Source organism: Myotis lucifugus, unplaced genomic scaffold, assembly GCF_000147115.1.
Source record: "Myotis lucifugus unplaced genomic scaffold, Myoluc2.0 scaffold_60, whole genome shotgun sequence".
Classification (NCBI taxonomy): domain Eukaryota; kingdom Metazoa; phylum Chordata; class Mammalia; order Chiroptera; family Vespertilionidae; genus Myotis; species Myotis lucifugus.
Genome location: NW_005871108.1, coordinates 6143199 through 6164342, shown reverse-complemented (window position 1 = coordinate 6164342; position 21144 = coordinate 6143199). Strand labels below are relative to the sequence as shown.

The following is a 21144-nucleotide window of genomic DNA, read 5'->3' as shown; positions in this document are numbered from 1 at the left end:
GCAGGGCCAGGGCTCCAAAGAGCCTAAACTTCCTCTGGGGTCTGATGTAGTCAGTGCACAAGTTTGGGAATTCCAGCACATCTTCCTCCCCTGTTAGTTAAGTCCCATTCAAACCCCTCCCCCACCTGCTAACCAGTCCCCAGCCCCACCCACAAGGTAGAAACAACCACTAGCATCAAGAAAAAACAACATTTGAAGAAAATTTATAAGGGGCAGGAAAGCAGAGGGAATAGATGGCTCACCAGAGCAGCAGAACCTGGGCTGTCCAGCCTCCCCCTAACCCTAGAGCAGAGAGGACGTCTGATAGTCCAGATCCTCAACTGTCCCCACAAGCCCCTTCTCTGGACAGTTGTAGCTCTCAGATTTCTATTTCATTTTGCAACTTATTATTGGGACCTGGCTAGGCCTTACTGGCCTTGCCATCTAGTGGCCCAATGCAAAATGACACCTTCTGAGACTAGCACACTGTGATGAGATGTTATGTGTGGCTCTCGGTGCTGGGCAGGGACACTAGGGTATCAGAAAGTGGTAAGCCCTCTCTCCACAAAGCTAAGACCTCAGCCTTAACCCATAAAGGGGAAGAAGCCTGGCTTGGGCTGCTAACGGAGCAGGGAGAGGAAGAGGGGTGAATGTGGGAGGGCACCACTTCTAGTGTTCCTACTAGGTTCTCAAGCTAGAGGTGAGGTGGGAAAGGCTTTCCCAGGTATCATCAACAGTTGTCAATTAAAGATCTGATTTATTCAAGTATCTGAAAACATTCTACAATGGAAACTGTTACCAGATGCTGCTTATATTGTGCTATGGACCACGCACATATTGCCATACTGTTTTTGGAAGACTTGAAATGCCACTGACAGTTTAAAAATTGTACACCTGATGGAGAAGTGAGGAAGACAATTTAATGTTTCATCCGGATCCAGAGATGCATCAAATTAAACGACAGCTTCAATCTGCAAACAAGTGTTTCCAATGATGGTATCCAAGAAGAAATGATTGGTGATGGACAATTAGAAATGCTTTCCCAAAGGTGGATGGTTCTTTAAAAAGTTTCAGGTCACAACCCTTGCAGAAAACACTGACGCCCAACACACTGATTCTCGGTCCAGGAAACATGGGTCTTCCAGGTTCCATGTGGCTGAAGTGCCCCTATAATCATGTTTCATGCTGTAACTAAGAGAGTCCTTTGGACCCGACAGGGAGCAGGTGGGGACAGTACACCATCAGTCATAGTGGATGGCAGTGTAAAAGATAATCCAGATGACCTAGAGAGGAGACAAGCAACATTCATAGGTCACCTGGTCAAAACAGGCCCCTATTCCACAAAACAAAAATGTCAGATAAGAATGTCTGCACAGCGGGCTTCCCAGGGGCTATCCAATGCATAATTCCACTGAACTCAAGCTGACTCTAACAGCCCAGGGCCACCCACCTGTGCTCCCAAAGCGACCCTGGAAAAGCCTCTTACCCTGCCATACAGCAAACTAAGCACCAGGGAGTGGAGTTATAGATGTAGAAACGAAACAGGTAAAGCAGACTGTACTGCCAATAGATGTTAGGATTAGCCATAAATGTGAAAACAAAATCACCATTATACCCTGTCAGTGCCTTATCGTATAAAGCACAGATTCTCAAAACTGACTGCCCATTGCATCTAGGACTTTTAAAAGTATTACTGGTATGTAGATGCCCAGGTGCTACCTCCCAGAGGTTTTTATTTTATTGGTTTGGGCTAGGGTCTATAAATTAAAACAAAAACAATGCCTGGCCGGTGTGCTGTGACTGAGTGTTGACCCATGAACTAGGAGTTCATGGTTAGATTCCCAGTTAAGGCACATGCCCGGGTTGTGGGCTTGATCCCTAGTGGGGGGCATGCAAGAGGCAGCCGATCCATGATTCTCTCTCATCATTGATGTTTCTATCCCTCTCCCTTCCTCTCTCTGAAATCAATAAAAGCATATAAATAATAAAACAATAAAACTTTGAGGTATAATTTATATTCCATAAAGTATACAATTCAGAGGGGTTTTTTTTTCTGGTATTTTTAAATTTTTCTTACTGAATCTATTTTAAAAAAACACACAATTCAGAAGATTTTAGTATAGTCACAGAGGTGTGTAAACATCACCATATAAATGATTCTGGAACATTTCCATCATCCTCGAAAGAAAATAAGTTCCCATTATCAGTTATTTCCCCCCTCCCCCCTTCCCATAGCCACTAGTAATCACTTTTTGTCTGTTTGAATTTTCACATAAATGGATTCATACATGAGATCTTTTGTCTTGATTCTTTCACTTAGCATGTTTTCAAGGTTCATCATGTTGTAGCATGTATCAGTACTTCATTCCTTTTTATGGTCAAATAATATTCTGTATGAATATACATTTTATTTATCCATCAGGTGATGACTTTGTACAAGTTAGCTATTATGAATAATGCTATGAATATATTTTTTAAAGTTTCCTAGTTGTTTCTAATATGCAGCAGAGTTGATAATCAGATGTAAAGCTGATGATGGGCTCTGGATTTGCACAAGACTGTACAGTATATCACACTTTTGGAACAACATGACTCAAGAGTGGACATGCCCTCCAGCCTCATGAGTTTTTTAAAAAATGGTACCCCAATCACAGTGTGACTCAATCAGTAGGCTCCCCTTGAGTGATTCATGAAATGACACTAGTTGCTGTAAAACTATCAGGTACACATACCATGAACAAAGCAAAAGATGTCATAAACCCTTCTTTCGTGAGCTCCCATGTGCCACCATATTCTTCTTCATCTATCTGTAGGTAGTTGCTGAAGTAGAGGTACAGGACTCCTGCATTGATCAGGCAGAACCTGGAGTGAGGGAGGACAAGCATCAAAAATAGAAGACTCAGGACTCCTACCACCATGGTCCAGCTCTATCAAGGTACTCACGGTTATACAGTTAACTACCTCTATTATCAGGGACAGTGAACTAATACATGAAAACACCTCAGCCCTCAAAGGAGCTACCCATTTGGCTGACTTAGAGACTTAAAGAAGGAAAAACTCTTTTTAGTTGCCCAGCCAAAGCAAAAAATAAATTAAAGAGCAGATGTAAGTTCTCCAAGCACCCTTAAAGTAAGATAGACTGGTCCTAAGTAGGACCAGTACTTTACTGGAGCCTCCAGGTAGCTCCTGCTGGGATGAGGGGTGGACGTGGGATAAACACACGTTAAGCTACTGCTTCATGCATAATTGAGCAAGCAAGGGAATATATAAAAAAGCCCATGCATAATTCCCAATGGGAGACAATTTCTGGATGGCCACTGTCTGCTACTGCACTTGATGCAGAAGTGAACATGACAGTTCCTGCCCTCAGCTTGCCATCTACTAGGGGGCAAAAAACAGCAGTGAAACCCTGGCCAGTGTGGCTTAGTAGGCTGGAGTGTCATTCGATTCCATCAGGGCACATGCCCAGGTTGTAGGAAGGCAAATAATCCATGTTTTTCTCTCAACATTAATGTTTCTCTTTCCCTCTCTCAAATCAATAGCTCTAGCCAGGTTTGGCTCAGTGGATAGAGTGTCGGCCCCTAGACTGAAGGGTCGCAGGTTCAATTCTGGTCAAGACTTCCATTGCAGGTCGATCCCCAGACCCGGTTGGGGTGCATGTGGGAGGCTACCAATCGATGTATCTCTCTCACATTGATATTTCTCTCTCTGTCTCTCCCCCTCCCTTCCACCTTCTCTAAAAATCAATGGGAAAATATCCTTGGGTGAGGATTAACAAATAACAATAATAATAGTAATACCAGTAGTGAGAGTGGAATTAAAACCAGAGGTTTGCAAGCACCTCTAGGAAGTTCTCTGAGCCCCATCATGTATTATGTAACTGATGGAAGAATTAGAATACAGTGAGTAGTAGTACATCGCCCTGCTCCACTGTTCTCTTGGTACGGTCATCAGGTAAAAGTAACTTATAAAGTGATCAAGACTTTGATCTTTCCAGTTCTAATATCTAATCTAATGGGGGACTATATGTCTTAAGTTCCATTCCTTCTGGAGACTGAGGTAGAAATATGCAAAGATAACTGGTTCCACCGAGTGGATGAAGTGTGAGTTGATGTAGGGCAAGGCAGTTAGATGATGCTGAGTAATCTAGTATATAAGGAGGGGGGATCCTGAGGCAGCCTGAGCAAGGTGGGGGTGAGGTAGGGTGTGCTTACATCAGGAAGTCTAGTTTCTAGGTACTGCAAGTGCGAACGTTCTCCTGAGTGGAAGGAACTGGAGCTGGGAGACTGGTTTAGACCTCTACACCATGTTTCAGGACAAGAGTGCAAATAAAGTTTGAGGACAATGACTAGGACAGTGGCTGACTGGGGAGTGAAGAGGTCCCAAAGGCTGGAGCCTAAGGGCCTGGAAGTACAATGGTTTCAGTAACAGAAGTAGGGAGTCAGGAAGAACGAAGGTTTTTCTTGGATTTCACCTAAAATAGAGTCCTTGGTTTGGTTATATTGTGACCACATCCTTATCTTCTGATAGAAATCTTGGGATCTGGCCGATCTGGCTACTTCCCTCTAACAAGAGTTGCATTTTGGGCAGGCTGAGTTTGTGGCTCCAGACAGACTACTAATGGGACTTAAAAATGTCACTCTGTCTGGGATTCAGCTAATAAGCTACGGCTAGAGAATGACTGGAAATTCATCATATGAGATGAGCTCTATGAGTGGCTGATTGGTGAGATGAGTGGGAAATACAAGAGAAAGGTGAGATAAGGAACGGTAGGGAGAAATAAAGGGTTGCATGAACCCTTCCTTCTAAGGGCTACACACTTAGTAAAAAGGCTCAAAGTGAGCTTACAGATGGGCATAATTTCTATATTGTAAATGAGGGCAAGAACCTCACAGCAAATGTGTAGACCAAGCATGTCAAACTCAAAGGCTAACACGGGCCAAATAAACAAGGTCTGCGGCCTGGGAGTTTGACATGCTTAGTGTAGACAAAGAAATGAATGTGCTGGATTGGGGTTGGAGAAGAACATTAAAAAAGACTGACTTTCATATAGGTTTTTAAAAATTATATCTTACACCCTGGCTGGGTAGCTCAATTGGTCAGAGTATCATCCTGATAAGCCAAGGTTGTGGCTTATCTCTGGTCAGGGCTCATACAAGAACCAAGCAATGAATGTATCAATACACAGAACAACAAATCAATGTTTTTCTCCTTCTCCTTCTCTCTAAAATAAATAAATTTAAATTTAATTCTAAAAACTCCTGTCATAATTTAACAAAATAATGGCTCTAACAAATATGATGACTTCAGGGATGGAAGGCTACATGACAACAGTAATGTATGGCCCTGCTTTCAATGGTCAATGGGAATGCTTGTTAAATGAAATTTAATAAGCATTAATAAGCATATTAATATGCTCCAAGCTCTATGAGACAGGAAAGGATGAACAGGGCCCATCTTTGATCATGCAAAACCTCAGCAGACACAGCAGAACCATCACTCAGTTCTCAGGCAAATTATAATTGAGAGCTGAGGAAATTATTTTACCTTAATGGGCCCTAACCAGTGACCCCGCCAGAAATGAGAAGACAAGCTGGGGTCAAAAAAGAGAGCAGCTAAGGCAGAAGTGGGAGGAGAGTCACCAGAACTGAGCGCCAGAGCAAGTCTGCCCTTAACTGCAGGCAGCTGGGTCAGACAGATGGACGAGAGGAGATGTGAGTAGAAAAATCAATGTCCTTGGGTCCTTTCCAAGAGCAGGGGAAAAGGTGCCAACCAAAGGAGAGAAAGAATTCAAGTTTTGGCTCTGGCAGGACAGTGTGGGACTGTACTCCTGAAAACCGTATTTTACCATTCTTTGTAAAGCTAATCATATAATAATTGCAATGAACCATTTATAGAGTGCCTTTGAGGTACTCAGCACTACATTCAGCAATTTACTTACATTATTTCATTTAATTCATACATCTTATAAGGCAGGCATTTTTATTGCCCCGTTTTTAAAAAACATATTTTTATTGATTTCAGAGAGGAAGAGAGAGAGAGAAACATCAATGATGAGAGAATCATTGATCAGTTGGCTCCCTCCTGCACACCCCTACTGGAGATGGAGCTCACAACCTGGGCATGTGGCCTGACTGGGAATCTAACTGTGACCTCCTGGTTTATAGGTTAACACCCAACCACTGAGTTACACTGGCCAGGACTTATTGCCCCCATTTTAACGATTAGGAAATTGAGTCTCATACAGCTGAGCCCAAAATTAATGTAGCCTGAAAGTGGCAAAGCTAGAACTTGAATTCAGAACTTTCTATAAAGTTAAAAATAAAAAACAAAGAAAGGTCTGTTTGGCTAGCTTAATCCTTCTGCCACAAGGTATATCAGACTAGCTCTGGTGCTAGTTAATTATTCCAGATTGGTGACTTCAGAGAAATCCTTTAGGAATCCTACAAGACATAATAGGTACAAGGGGCTCTGAACCTCTTAGCAAGTGGCTGTGGGAAGATGAGAAATTCCCTCTAGCTTTTAGATTGCCTTCCCCCCTTCTCTGCTATTTTTCTCTTATCTGCCTTTTCTCTCATAGAAAGCTTAAACGGGGTGACCAACATTCTAAAAATATCATCTATAACCACCTCCAACCTGGGAAAACCTCTATAACCACTAGGTCCTATGTCTCATAATCCCCAATCAGCCCTCATGAAGTGTGCACTCCGTCAAAGTCAGGCAGAGATTAAACTCTTACTGATTTCCTTGTACAAATGCTTTGCTCAGTATCATAAATAAAAAAAAATCTTCTTAGCCTGGCCAGTGTGGCTCAGTGGTTGAACCAAGAGGTCACCAGTTCGATTCCCAGTTAGGGCACATGCCTGGGTTGCAGGCCCGATCCCCAATGGGGAGCGTGCAGGAAACAGCCCATCAATGATTCTCTCTCATCATTGATGTTTCTTTTTTCTTTTTTAAATCTCTCTCTCCCTCTCCCTTCCTCCCTGAAATCAATAAAAACAGATTAAAAAAAAAAAAAAAGCAGAGCCACACCCAGGGGCTAGTGTCAATCGTTTCCACTGGCCACAGAAGCACAGAAGACAGGGGGGCCAAACCTTCCACTTTTTCACTGCCTCTAAAATGTAAGGACCTCAAACAACTTCTGAAAAAGCCAAGATTCAGTATATCCAGCATAGTGCCAGGCACAAGGGAGTGGTCCTCAAGTATAGAAGCTCTTCCACCTTCCAAACTTCCATACAAAGGTCATGCTAGAACTAGATGATGCCTGCCACCAACAGGCATGTGGTATCCTCTTGCATGAGATCACTTTGGACCCATGAATGAATGGACTAGCCCAGCCTTCAGGAAGGTAACATACCTGACCTAAGATGCTCCTGGGCTTGATGAACTGAGGAGTGCTACACCAGACCCAGGAATGCCATCCTGAGGCCAACTTTTTGCTTTAATCATTACACACACACACACACACACACACACATTTAAAATAATAATTTAAAAAACCCTCCAATGTAGTAATAGCCTTTCCATAAAATGAAAATAAAGTCTCTATTTGAAAAAGAAATGCTATCACGAAACTGCAAGACTTACCCTGCTATTCCCAAGAAACCTCGCAATGGTAACACTCCCCAAATGACACCTAGAACCACAGCGATAATCTGTCGGAACCAGTAGATCACATCTAAAAACTCATCCTGTAGAAAAAAAGAGAAATTGCATGCATTATCTGGAGTGGGTGCCACAGTAGAACCTCTTGTAATAGGTGAGGAACAGAAAAGCTTCCTACCAACATATCTTCCAGGGAACTGTCCCCCAAAAGCAAGAGTATTAGGCTCTCGAATCTCCACCTCTTCTTGTACTAAACGGTGGTAAACACACACACACACACACACACACACACACACACACACACACACACAAAACAATGCTTGCCTTGAGTGATGACTTGTAAGGGTTGTGCTCTAAATAAAAATTTTAGAAAAATCCATTGACCTTTTTTGAGAAGCTGCAAAGATGAAATGGCTGTGCTAGTAACTGTGATCCTGGACACTGATACCGCTTATCTCATCTGAGGAGACCTAGACACACCAGCCCCGGGCAGAAGGGCTGACAGTCACCCTAGGCAGCACTATCTTCCTGCACACCGAGCTCTGAATAGGTCACAAAGGAGAGAAAGGAGAGAAAGGAAAGTGTTGGAGGCAGGTGCCAGCATACCTGTTTTACCTACAAGGCGACCTGCCCTAGATTGCAGAACCAGCCCTTACGGCAGGAAAGAGAAATGACACAGCAGATCAGAGAGGTTTTACAGGAGCTGGCAGGGCTGGGGCACCTCCAGGAAGTGCCCCCCATCCCTTCTTACCGGAACTCCAGGAAGGAAAACCTAATTCACCAGTCACCCCCCACCCCCCAGATATAACAGTGTCTTCAAGTCAGCTGGAATCAAGCTGTTTGTAAAGGTCCCTTCCAGATCATGGGTGGGGAGTGCCCAAACTCGGGTCTGAATGTGTGTGACCAGTAAGGAAAAGGAAGTCCTGAAGCCCCAGCCATTCCTCACATACATGTTTTCTCTTTCTCTTTCTCCCTCTCTCTCTCTCTCCTCCTCCCTCCCCTGCAAGGCGGTCTCGGTCTCCCCACAACTCTCACACTTAGGTATTCGGTTTTCCTCGTCCAACAGTAAAGCAAGCAGCGGCAACTCATCTTTGGGGAGCCTCGCTCTGTGCTACCTCGTTCACGCACCGCTCACTGATTGCACCCCAGCTCGGAGCTGTTCTGCGAACACATGGCGAGCCCCTGACAGAGCACCCAGTGGATGTCTGTTCCGCTGCTTTTCGCGCTAACGACTACGTCAAGTAGTTAATTCGGAGACGGTAAGTCCCTTAAGGTCCTACTAAGAGTGAAAGGCGGAGGTCAAATCGAATTCAGCTCCATCTCTCCGTCCAAGCACACGCCCTGACCGCGAGGAACACCTCCGCTGCCCCCTCCACGCGGCTTCTCGAGTGACCCAGGCGGCTTGACTGTCAGGCTACTCCGCGGAGAGCCCCTGGCTCAGCTCTCAGGCCGGGCCCGCCGAGTTCGCCACCCCTTGGCCACCCGCCCCACCGCCCCAGACGATCGGCGGTGCGTGGGGGGCAAACTCGGGCCTGTCCATCCGTCCCCAAGTGCCGCCGGCTCCTCAAACCTGCGCCCTCAGCAGATCCTCCTCACCTTGTCCTCCCAGGCCGCGTCGCTTCGCAGCACCTTGCTCCACACAGAGACTTTGAGGGCCCCGTTGGCCAGCTGCGGCTGAGGCGGGTCCTCCTTCCGCCTCCCGCCGCTCATCCTATCGTCGCGCCCCCCGGACCGGGCCTGGGGCGCGCGGGCCGAGCCAAAAGGAGGCGGGGCCTGGGGTCGCGGGTCACGGCGTTCGGGGAAGCGGTGGAGGCTCCGCAGTCTGGCTCAGGGGCGCGCTGCAGCTGCCCGCTCTTGGCCAAGCAGTCGGCTCAGCTCGCTCGGCCGAGACCAGGTGCCGCGGAGGGAGGAGCAACGCCGTGCGTCCTCCCGGCGACGTGCCCACGCAGCCAATCGGCGGCCGCGCAGCCGTCCGAGTGAAAAAAGTACCCGTGGTCTCAGCGCAAGCGCTCTACGCATGACGGAAGTGATGGCAAGCTCTACGCATGACGGAAGTGACGGAAGGGACAATCTTGGAAGGGGCGCGCCACGAGCGCGAGGCGGCGCTGTGGAGACTGGAGAATGGTGTTTGCAGGGAAAGCGGAGGTTGGACTGGAGCGTCGCCCCGTTCCCCGCAACTCGTCCATTCGAGCAGCGGGGTAGAACATGACCCTGCCTTTCCCGAGGCGTCCTTTCTAGCCCAGACTTTGCTCCCCGGGAGCCTCACGCTGCCTCTCATTACTTAGCCCCTGCTCGTTTTCTCCTTAACTCTGTATGTTCCGTAGCACCTTGTTCAGGATGCTAACTCTTGTCGGTAATAACTTAGTGTCTCACCTTGCCCAGCACCCTCTTTTGGCAAGTGAGCCCCGAGTCCCAAAGAGGAGAAATGATTCTCTAAGGCTGCGGAGCAAGTTGGAACCAGCTGAGGACGCCTCACGGGGTTGAAGTGGAGAAAGTACTTGTTGAGGTATCAGAATATCTGCAGTGTCCTCAGTATGTGCCAGGTCAGTGGTCCACAAAGCGTGTTTCTGGACCGGCAGCGGCCACATGGCCTGGAAAGTGGGTTAGAGATGTAAATTCTCGGACCTCCTCAGAAATTCGGGGGGCGGGCCTGTACCCCGCGTTTAGCGCCGTGCTACCCAGTCAGGCGAGACCGAGGCACACCGCTGTGTGCAGGGGACTCATGGCGGCAAAGTAGGTTGCCCAGAATCGTTCAACTAGTACCCGGGTTTGTCTGACTTTAAAATCTGTGCTTTTAACCCTAAGCTTTAAGTTTTAAAGAATAACAATAAGACCCTAACGTAACCGGTTTGGCTCCGTGGATAGAGCGTCAGCCTGCGGACTCAAGGGTCCCAGGTTCGATTCCGGTCAAGGGCATGTACCTTGGTTGCGGGCACATCCCCAGTAGGGGGTGTGCAGGAGGCAGCTGATCGATGTTTCTCTCTCATTAATGTTTCTAACTCTCTATCCCTCTCCCTTCCTCTCTGTGTTTCTCTCTCATTAATGTTTCTAACTCTCTATCCCTCTCCCTTCCTCTCTGTAAAATATCAATAAAATATATATATTTTCAAAAAAGAATAACAATAAGGTCAAAACAGCCTTTGCGGACCTGTTAACATTCACTGCAGTTCTCCACCTTAGGTGAGCAACAGAATCTCCTGGAGAGCTTTTCCAGAATTCCGCAGCTGGGGTTTCCCACCGCAGTCGAACCTGAGGGGTCCCAGGTACGATTCCGGTCAAGGGCATGTACCTTGGTTGCGGGCACATCCCTAGTGGGAGATGTGCAGGAGGCAGCTGATCGATGTTTCTCTCTGATCGATGTTTCTGGCTCTCTATCTCTCTCCCTTCCTCTCTGTAAAAAATCAATAAAATATATTTAAAAAAAAAAAAAAAAAGAAAGTGCACCATCGGTATAAAACTTCTTTTACAGGCTCCCTGATGGTCTGCAGCACCGGAGACAAACTGACCCCTCTCAGAGAATATTGGAAGGCTAGCCCATGGTCAAATACAGAGAAGGTAAGTTTTCAGTCTGCTGGGTTTGATGGTACAGGTTTATTTTGTAATGGGAGTTAAGGAAGACAGCTCGGAAGGAAGAGTAGGAGTTATGAAGGGGAAGACGGGGGAAGAGGAGAGAACATTTCAGAAGATAAAACCATGAGGGTTAATGGTAAGGAATAAAGCCACAAATGAGGAAGAAAAGGGAGGGTCATGTTGAGGAATTTGTTTTTATCCCAAAAGGGAGGAGGAAGCCACCGAAAGGACTTCACTTTCCTGGTTTGCATCTTAAGCAAGATCACTCTGGCTCCTGTTTGGAGGACTGGATCAGAGTGAGAGACTAACGACTGTGAAAGTTATTCAGGTGAGATTTAGTGGGGCACTGAAGATGGAGAAAACTGGAATAAAATGGAATTAATTTTTTTAACTTAAAAATTGTTTAAGTTGCTGTAAAATAAATATACATAACAAAATTTACCACTTTTCAATATATAGTTCAGTGGCACAGTGAAGTCTATTCACTTTGTTTTGCAGCCATACCCACCATCCATTTTCAGAACATTTCATCTTGCAAAAGTGAAACTCTATACCCTCTAAACTATTAACTCCCCATTTTTCCCATCCCCAAACCCTGGCAATGACCATTCTACTTTCTGTCTCTGAATTTGACTAAGTACCTTATAAGAGTGGAATCACACAGTATTTGTTCTTTTCTGATTGGCTTATTTTGTAGCATAACATCTTCAAGGTTCATACATGTAGCATGTGTCAGAATTTCTTTTTTTTTTAATATATTTTTATTGATTTCAGAGAAGGGAAAGGGAGAGGTAGAAACATCAATGATGAGAGAGAATCATCAATAGGCTGCCTCCTCATCAATGTTTCTAACTCTCTATATCTCTCCCTTCCTCTCTGTAAAAAATCAATAAAATATATAAAAAATGAATAAATAAATAAATAAATATCCATTGTATGTATATACCACATTTTGCTTACCTACTGAGGGACACTTGGGCTACTTTCCCCTTTTTGCTATTGTGAATAATTTGTCTATGTACATTGGTGTACAAATATCCATCATGTCCATGCTTTCAGTTCTTTTGGTGTATAACCAAAGTTGAATTGCTGGATTACATGACAGTTCTATTTTGAAGTTTTTGAGTAACCTTCATACTGTTTGTACCTGAGGAAATTTTTCCAATGATTTTTTTTTTTTTTTTTTAGAGAATGGAAGGGAGGAGGAGAGACAAAGAGAGAGAAACATCGATGTGAGAGAGACACATCGATTTGTTGCCTCTCACAAGTGCCCCAACAGGGGTGGGGACCAAGCATGCATCCGGGTATGTGCCCTTGACCAGAATCAAACCCACGACCCTTCAGTCCGAAGGCAGATACTCTAACCACTGAGCCAAAACGGCTAGGGCTCCATACTGTTTTCTATAGCAGCTGCACCATTTAAATTACTACCAACAGTGCACAAGAGTTCCAGTTTCTCCACATTCTTGCCAACACTTGTTTTCTCTATTTTTAAAGCAAGTGCTGTGAAGTGGTATCTCATTGTGCTTTTAATTTTTATTTCCTTACTGATTAGTGATGTTGAGCATCTTTTCATGTGCTTGTTGCCTATTTGTATATCTTTGGAGAAATATTTGTTCCAGATTTTTGCCCACTTTTGAGTCTGGTCATTTGGTTTTTTGCTGTTGAGTTTTAGGAGTTCTGTATGTATTCTGGGTATTTAATCCCTTATCATGTATGTAATTGGCAAATATTTTCTCTCATTCTGTGGGTTGCCTTTTTACTCTGTTGATATTGTCTTTTTATATAACAAAGCCTTTCATTTTGATGAAGTCCAGTTTGTATAATTTGTTGTTGTTGCCTGTGCCTTTGGTGTCATGTACAAGAAATCATTGCTATATCCAGTGTCATCAAGCTTTTCACCTATATTTTTCTCAGAGTTTTAGTTTTAGCTCTTATGTTTAGGTCTTTGATCCATTTTGAGTTAATTTTTAAAATTTATTTTCAGTTATAGTTGACATACAATATTATATTCATTTCAAATGTACAACATAATGCCTAGATACTTATATTCTTTATGAAGTGATCATCCTGATAAATCTAGTGCCCATCTGGCACCATACATAGTTATTGCAATATTATTGACTATATTCCCTATGCTGTACTTTACATCCCCTTGACTATTTTTATAACTAGCAATTTGTGCTTCTTAGACAGACAACTAATCCCTTTCAGAGTTAATTTTTTTAATAAGGTGTTAGGTCAGGGTCCAATTTCATTCTTTTATAGGTGGATATCCAGTTTTCCCACCACCATTTGTTAAAAAGACTTTCCTTTCCCCATTAAGTGGTTTTGACACCCTTGTTGAAAATCATTTTGATACTGAACAAAGTCAGTGGGTCCCTTGCCTGTGGCACCCAGAGAAGCCAAAGTCTGAGGCAACAGGTTTTTCACAAAAAGAAGGAAATTTGTCAGGCAGCCAGACAAGGCTCAAATCAGTCTCTCAGATCCAGGGTTCAGGGCAGGTTTTTAAGGGATTAGAAGCAAGTTCTAATTAATTAGAGCCTTGGAACTCTGCCACTTATGGTAAGGGTTCCAGTGTTCAAGTTCCTGTCATGTCCCTGTCCTTTGGTTCTGGGTGCAGGTTGAGGATAGAGGTGGCATGTGTGCAGTGCTCTCTGTAAACTAACTCAAGGATTGCATTAATCATGGATCTGCTTTAAGGGAGCAGAACCAGTGTTAGGCTGGTCAGGTGATTTGTGTGCTGTTTGAATTTGACCATACTAATATGTGTGAGGGTTCATTTCAGGGCTGTCTATTCTGTTCCACTGGTGTATTTGTTTTTTTGCCAGTATGACACGGTTTTGATTAACATAGCTTTGTAGTATGTTTTGAAATCAGAAAGTGTGAGTCCTGTAACATTATTCTTCTTTTCCAAAATGTTTTGGTTATTGGGGGTTACTTAAGATTTCATATGAATTTTAGGATGAGTTTTTCTATTTCTGTAAAAAAAAAAAAAGTCACTGGGATTTTGATAGAGATTGAAATGAACCAATAGATTGCTTTGGGTAGTATTGACATCTTAGCAATATCAAGTCTTCCAATATGTGAAAGCAAGATGTTTTTCCATTTATTTGTATCTTCTTCAGTTTTGTTCAGTGATGTTTTGTAGTTTTCGGTATATATAACTTTCACCTCCTTGGTTAAGTTTATTCTTAAGTATTTTTTTCTTTTTGATGCTATTTTATTTTATTTTGTTGTTACTCTTCACCCAAGGATATTTTTTCCATTGATTTTTAGAGAGAGTGGAAGAGAAGGGGAGATACAGAGAGAGAAGCATTGATGTGAAAGAGACACATTAATTGATTGCTTCACACACCTACCCCGGCCTGACCCTGGACTGGGGATGGACTGCAACTGAGGTACATGCTGTTGACCAGAATAGAACTCGTGACCCTTTAGTCTGTGGGCCAACACTCTTAAACACTGAGAAAAACCAGCTAGAACTATTTATTTATTTATTTTAATGTTTTTATTGATTTTTTTGAGAGACAGGAAGAGGGAGAGATAGAAACATCTATCAGCTGTCTCCTGCATGCCCCCTACTGGCGATCGAGCCCGCAACATGGGCATGTGCCCTGGCTGGGAGTTGTACTGGTGACCCCTTGATGTATGGGACAATGTTCAATCCACTGAGCCAAACTGACCGGGCTAATGCTATTTTAAATAAAATTATTGTCTTAATTTCCATTTTGTACTGTTCACTGTTATTGTTTAACTGAGTTTGTATCCTGCAACTTTGCTGAATTCATTAGTTTAACAGGTGTGTGTGTGTGTGTGTGTGTTCTTTAGGGTTTTCTACATCTATGATCATATCATCTGCAGAGATCATTTTATCTCCCAACCCCCCAAAAGAATTAATTCTTTGTCATTATGTGAAGCTCTGACCTTAACTCTGAAATTCATTAAATTTGTGTTTTCATGGGAGGAGGGTGTAACAGAAAGTCATATTTGGAAGGTTCCTCAGATTCTACACTCCTGCCCAAGGTCATACAGCAAGTTTGAGATTCAACAGGCAACCAAAATATGATCTGTGTTTTCCTCTCAACTTTCTAGGAGCAGAAAAAGCTAAGTGGAGGAGCTATGGTGGAGAGCCCTTGCCTAGTAGGTTATCTGTGGGACTGTGCCTTGTTCCCTTTTTGCTTTCGCCCAAGGTTTTCCTTCTCTTAGGAAGTAGGGAATCTGGCTGAATCCCACTGCATCCATCTGGTTAAAAAATAAACATACTGGGTGGTCTAATATGGAAAAGAACTTGATGAAGTCAGATTTGGAAGTGAGAGAGACATTTGAAATTAGGAAAAATTTGCCCTTGTCAGTTTGGGGCTTCTTAGCACCACTCAAACATATGATCTCAGCCTTGGAGTGAGTATAGCCATACCCCTGAGATCTTGTTCCAGAGCACCATAACTCACAATAAAGTGAGTTGTAATCTTTTTGCTAGTGGAGGGTCTTGCCTTCAATTTGTAAGAAACGTAGCATCTGTGAAGCTCAATAAAGCAAAGCACAATAAAATGAGATTCCTCTATGTTTTCCCAGCTGAATGCCTCTGTACTATTGCCAGCTGCTTATAGTAGGGTTTGGAGAGGAAAGTGTGCTCTAAGAGGTAAGGTTGCGGCCCCAGACATCATAGATGGGATCACCGAAATCAGTTCTGAAGGGAAAACCATGAACCATGGAAAGAGCATCTGTTGTGAGGTAGAGGTCTGAATTTGTATCTTGGTTCTCTTTCCTTTTTGCCTACTGTAAATGTTTTACTAGCACTTCGAGGCCTTAGTAGGTGTTAGCTTTGCTAAATGTTGTACATACATTTGTTTTCCTTCAAAAGCTGGCCAGGAAAGAGGGCGGTGTGTTGGCATCTCCTCCTTAGTCCTCCGCCACGACCGGGGGGATGTTCCCTGCTCAGGAGGAGGCTGACAGGAGGGTGTTTGTGGGGAATTTAGAGGCCCGAGTGTGGGAAGAGATCCTTTACGAGCTGTTCCTTCAGTTTTTTATAGGCTGGGCCATTAACCAGAGTGACTGTATGAAAAGACAGAGAAGGAAAGCCGAAGTCTTTTGGATTTGGCTGCTTTAAACACCCAGAATCGGTGTCTTATGCCATAGCTTTGCTGAATGGAATTCGTTTATATGAAAGACCAATTAATGTGCAGTGTCGATTTAGGAGTTCTAACTCTTCTGAACCAGCTAACCAAAGTTTTGAGAGCTGTGTTAAGATCAATTCACACAGCTACAGAAATGAAGAAGCCATGGGCAGTTCTTTCTTTCCCATGCAGTTCTTTCCAACTAATAATGCAGCTTTACCTCAAGAATATTTTTTCTTTCAGAAGATGCAGTGTCATGCATGTAATCCAGCACTGCAGCTTCCTTACTGTGAGATGACAGCATTACTTTCTAAGAACACAGCTGTGCCTCCTTCACTAAACCATGTTCCAAATCTAGAGGCTGGACCCAGCACTTATGAATGGACTCATCAACAACCACATGACCCTGTCCTTTACCAAATTAATAAATGAAAGAGGCAAAAACAAACTAGTGATAGAAGCACAGAAAACATTAGAGAAAGTGAATATGGCCAAAAGTTCCAAAAGTGTAAGAAGAAGAAAAGATACTACTAGTATTACCTTCAAATGAATTTATCTACACTGGTCTTGATCCTTAAGGAAAGAAGAAAAAAAGCCTGTGTTCTACCAAGTAACAAATGTTATGGCTTTCTTATGTTTTTTGAAATCTTATATAATAATCCTATCTAATAAAACAGAAACATGGTAATTAGCCGTACCTCCACTACCCTTCCCATTGGCTAATCAGGGCGATATGCAAATTAACTGCCAGCCAAGATGGCGGCCGGCAGCCAGGCAGCTTGAAGCGAACAGGGAGGCTTGCTTGCTTCAGTGACTGAGGACTCCAACGTTCCCCGCCTGCGCTGCCGGCCTCTGAGCTGCTCTCTAAGAAACAATGTTACAAATATAGAAGCCAAACCAAACCCCAGAAACCTGTTTTCAGTCAGCCGGGATCTCAGAGCTGGAGTCACAACAAAGTTTCAAATACAGAAGGTAAACAAAGGCCAGATCCCTGCTTTCAGCAGCGGAGGCCTCTGGAGCCGAGCCTCAGAGCTAAAGCTGGCCCAGAATAAAAAAAGAAAAAAGAAAAAAAGGAGCAGTTGGGAGCTTCAGACACCTGCCAGCCTGAAAACGGCCCTCAGCCCCTCACCCAGACTGGCCAGGCACCCAAGCGGGACCCCCACCCTGAAGGAGGTGTGACCAGATGCAAACAGCCATCATCCCCTCACCCAGGCTGGCCAGGCACCCCAGTGGGGACCCCCACCCTGATCCAGGACACCCTTCAGGGCAAACCAGCCGGCCCCCACCCGTGTACCAGGCCTCTATCCTATATAGTAAAAGGGCAATATGCCTCCCAGCACTGGGATCAGCGGAGCCACGAGGCCTCCCGGCACTGGGATCAGCGTGACAGGGGGCAGCGCCCAAACCCCCTGATCGCCCTGCGGCTTTGTGTGTGACAGGGTGCGGCGCCCCAACCCCCTGATCGTCCCTGCTGTGTGTGTGACAGGGTGCGGCACCCCAAACCTCCCCCCCCCATGGGCCCTGCTCTGTGTGTGACGGGGTAGAGCCATAACCTCCCCATCAGCCCTGCCCTGAGTGTGACAGTGGCGGCGCCCCAACCCCCTGATCGGCCCTGCTCTGTGCCTGATAGGGGGCAGCGCCCCAACCCCCTGATCGGCCCTGCTCTGTGCGTGACGGGGTGGCGCCGCAACCTCCTGATTGGCCCTGTGGCTCTGTGCGTGACAGGGTACGGAGCCCCAACCCCCCTGATGGGCCCTGCTCTGTGCGTGACGGGGTGGCACCGCAACCTCCCCATCGACCCTGCCTTGAGTGTGACGGGGCGGTGCCCCAACCCCCCAATCAGCCCTACCCTGAGCGTGACTGAGGGTGGCATCGCAACCTCCCAATCCGCCCTGCTCTGTGCATGACAGGGGGCGGCGCCCCAACTCCCCAATCGGCCCTGCTCTGAGCCCGACCAGGGGCTGCACCTAGGGATTGGGCCTGCCTTCTGCCACCCGGGAGCAGGCCTAAGCCAGCAGGTCGTTATCTCCTGAGGGGTCCCAGACTGCGAGAGAGCACAGGCCGGGCTGAGGGACCCCCCTCCCCCCCGAGTGCACAAATTTTTGTGCACCGGGCCTCTAGTCTTATATAATAAAAGGCTAATATGCAAATCGACCAAACGACGGAACGACCGGTTGCTATGATGCGCACTGACCACCAGGGGGAAGAAGCTCAACACAGGAGCTTCCCCCTGGTGGTCAGTGTGCTCCCCACAGGGTGAGCGCCGCTCAGCCAGAAGCTCGCCTCCACTGCAGTGCTAAATATGTCCAACTGATGGCTTAGGCCCACTCCCCCATGGGCCTAAGCCATCCATCGGACATCCCCTGAGGGCTCCTGGACTGCAAGAGGGCACAGGCCGGGCTGAGGGACCCCGCCCCCCCACAAGTGCATGAATTTCATGCGCTGGGCCTCTAGTCTATACTAATAAAAGCAATATGCTAATTAGACAGGACATCTTCCAGAAATCCTTCTGGACAAAGCCACAGTGGCGGGGGCCGAGGCAGAGGTGGTTAGGGGCAATCAGGCTAGTAGGGGAGCAGTTAGGAAGCGGCCAGGCCGGCAGGGGAGCAGTTAAGGGGCGGCCAGGCCGGCAGGGGGCCAGTTAGGGGGCGATCAGGCCGGCAAGCAGAGTGGTTAGGGGCGATCAGGCAGGCAGGCAGGCGAGTGGTTAGGAGCTGGCGGTCCCACATTGTGAGAGAAATGTCCCGGATTGGAGAGGGTGCAGGCCGGGCTGAGGGATTCCCCCCTCCCCTGTGCATGAATTTCATGCACCAGACCTCTAGTATATAATAATATGGCATCTGATTTGCTATTGAAATTTTGTTTTCGATTACAAAAACTTAAAAATAATATACTACTTCTTTCTTTGGTAATTGTATTGTTGACACATTGTCAACAAGAAATATACTTTTGAGTGATATATTTTAGTAGTGATAATGAAATTTCACTAAACTGTCAATCAAAAGCGACTTATGGATAAGGCACCATGCTTTCCTAGAGTGTCTTATATGGAGTGGTAGATTTTCTGAGTGAAGCTAGTGCAAATATTTAAGTTACATGTTGTTCCTAACAAAAATTTCTACTCTCTGGTCTTGACCCCCTCTTTATGCCCCTACTCTCAACAAAGGGGCCAGTGTGATGCTTCAAGTCCTTGGGTATCAATGTAAATGTAGACCCTGTATACAGCAGTATAAAAAGGGGGGTAGTTATGGACAATGGGAGAGTTCCTTTAGATTAATGGTAAAGGAAGGCCTCTTCCTCCCCACTGTTCTTGAAAGTGGTAATTGCTCCATGGAATTCACTGGGAAACTTCCCCAATTCAGCCTCATGAATAGGAATATCTAGGGTAGGAATCAGAACTCTGGATTTAAAACGTACACTCTAGTTTGGACGCTGATAATGTGAAGGCTCCCAGAAGACAGGGCCCACATCTGCCTGTGCCCTATATTCCTTTGCTAATAGCATTTTTTTTATTTCTCAATATATTTCTCAGCCTTATGTTTCTACAGGTTTACTGTATTTCATAAAATGGGGCTAATGGCAGTGATACCTAAGGAAAAATGATTATTATGGAGCTATTTTTGGCATCATTCCCTTTTATACAGCTGTATATAAATATGAATATCTGCCTCTACTCATTTATGAATTGTATTTCTTAAAAAAAAAAAAAAAGCTGGCCAGGCTCTTAACCACTGTATTGAACTCCTCTCCTTTGATTTCTTTTTAACATTTTTCTATAGTGAATGTGGGTTGCTTATGTAATTTTTAAAAAATATTTTATTGATTTTTACAGAGAGGGAGAGGGATGGAGAGTTAGAAACATCAATGAGAGAGAAACATCGATCAGCTGCCTCCTGCACGCCCACAACTTTGGATCAAGCCCACAACCAAGGTACATGCCCTTGACTGGAATCGAACCTGGGACCCTTCAGTCCACAGGCCAGTGCTCTACCCATTGAGCAAACCGGCTAGGATGCTTATAGAAAATTAAAATGATAGTCTCAGAGGCAGTACTTAACTTTCAGGCCACCATAGACTCCTGAGGGGCTTGAGGGGAAGTCAAATGGTTTGAGGAGACTACTTCGTAGTACCCTCTTCCTCTCACCTCTTTACTTTGAAAGATAAGGTGCTGTGTTCCCAACCCAGCAGTTTTCTGGGGATAAACCAGTGTCCTGATTATAAATGACTAGAGGCCCGGTGCACAAAAATTTGTGCACTCGGGGGCGGGGGGGGAAGGGGGGGTTCCTCAGCCTGGCCTGTGCCCTCTCGCAGTCTGGGACCCCTCGGGAGATAATGACTTGCTGGCTTAGGCCTGCTCCTGGGTGGCAGAGGGCAGGCCCAATCCCTAGGTGCAGCCCCTGGTTGGGCTCAGAGCAGGGCTGATTGGGGAGTTGGGGCGCTGCCCCCTGTCATGCACAGAGCAGGGCGGATTGGGAGGTTGCGATGCCACCCTCAGTCACGCTCAGGGTAGGGCCGATTAAGGGGTTGGGGCACCGCCCCCTGTCACACACAGAGCAGGGCGGATCGGGGTTGGGGCGCCGCCCTCTATCACCCACAGAGCAGGGCCGATCAGGGGGTTGGGGCGCCGCCACTGTCACACTCAGGGCAGGGCCAATGGGAGGTTATGGCTCTACTCCATCACACACAGAGCAGGGCCCGTGGGGGGGGAGGGGGGATGAGTGCCCTTCCACCTATCTAGGTCCAAAAGAGGGGCTAACAGGGGGGTGGGGCGCACCCATGCGTCAAAACACGGAAAGACTAGATGTTAGGGAATGTTCCTTACCCGGTGCAGACAGAAAACGGACTCTGTGCAAGTGTGGCACTGGAGATTTCT

General features: G+C 45.7%; 1 protein-coding gene, 1 long non-coding RNA gene and 1 pseudogene across 3 annotated transcripts; 2 read left to right on the top strand and 1 right to left on the bottom strand.

Annotated features, from left to right (window-relative positions):
- Positions 1-716: 716 nt before the first annotated feature.
- CUNH20orf24 (chromosome unknown C20orf24 homolog) lies at positions 717-9492 on the bottom strand. The gene is made up of 4 exons (XM_006089510.3): positions 9181-9492; positions 7567-7670; positions 2712-2841; positions 717-1262 (listed from the first exon to the last, which is right to left on the bottom strand). The coding sequence occupies exons 1-4, from the start codon at positions 9292-9294 to the stop codon at positions 1221-1223; spliced, it is 390 nt and encodes a 129-aa protein (XP_006089572.1). The 5' UTR covers positions 9295-9492; the 3' UTR covers positions 717-1220.
- A 153-nt stretch (positions 9493-9645) lies between these two features.
- LOC102424705 lies at positions 9646-14646 on the top strand. Of its 2 annotated transcripts, none has more exons than XR_002829474.1 (4): positions 9646-10090; positions 11054-11139; positions 11362-11482; positions 14434-14646. It is a non-coding gene; the product is annotated as an uncharacterized LOC102424705 (long non-coding RNA). The 2 variants fall into 2 exon arrangements; XR_002829473.1 differs by having other exon boundaries at positions 9646-10127.
- A 1435-nt stretch (positions 14647-16081) lies between these two features.
- LOC102424197 lies at positions 16082-16805 on the top strand (annotated as a pseudogene).
- Positions 16806-21144: the final 4339 nt, after the last annotated feature.

What these genes read in the sequence shown, in the direction of transcription:
- CUNH20orf24 (XM_006089510.3), bottom strand. Translation starts at nt 9,294, where the DNA reads ATGAGCGGCGGGAGGCGGAAGGAGGACCCGCCTCAGCCGCAGCTGGCC. An exon ending in ACGCGGCCTGGGAGGACAAG is followed by an intron (nt 7,671 to 9,180) that starts GTGAGGAGGATC and finishes TTTTTTCTACAG; the next exon opens with GATGAGTTTTTAGATGTGAT. An exon ending in CATCTTTTGCTTTGTTCATG is followed by an intron (nt 1,263 to 2,711) that starts GTATGTGTACCT and finishes TCTCCTCTCTAG; the next exon opens with GTCATCTGGATTATCTTTTA.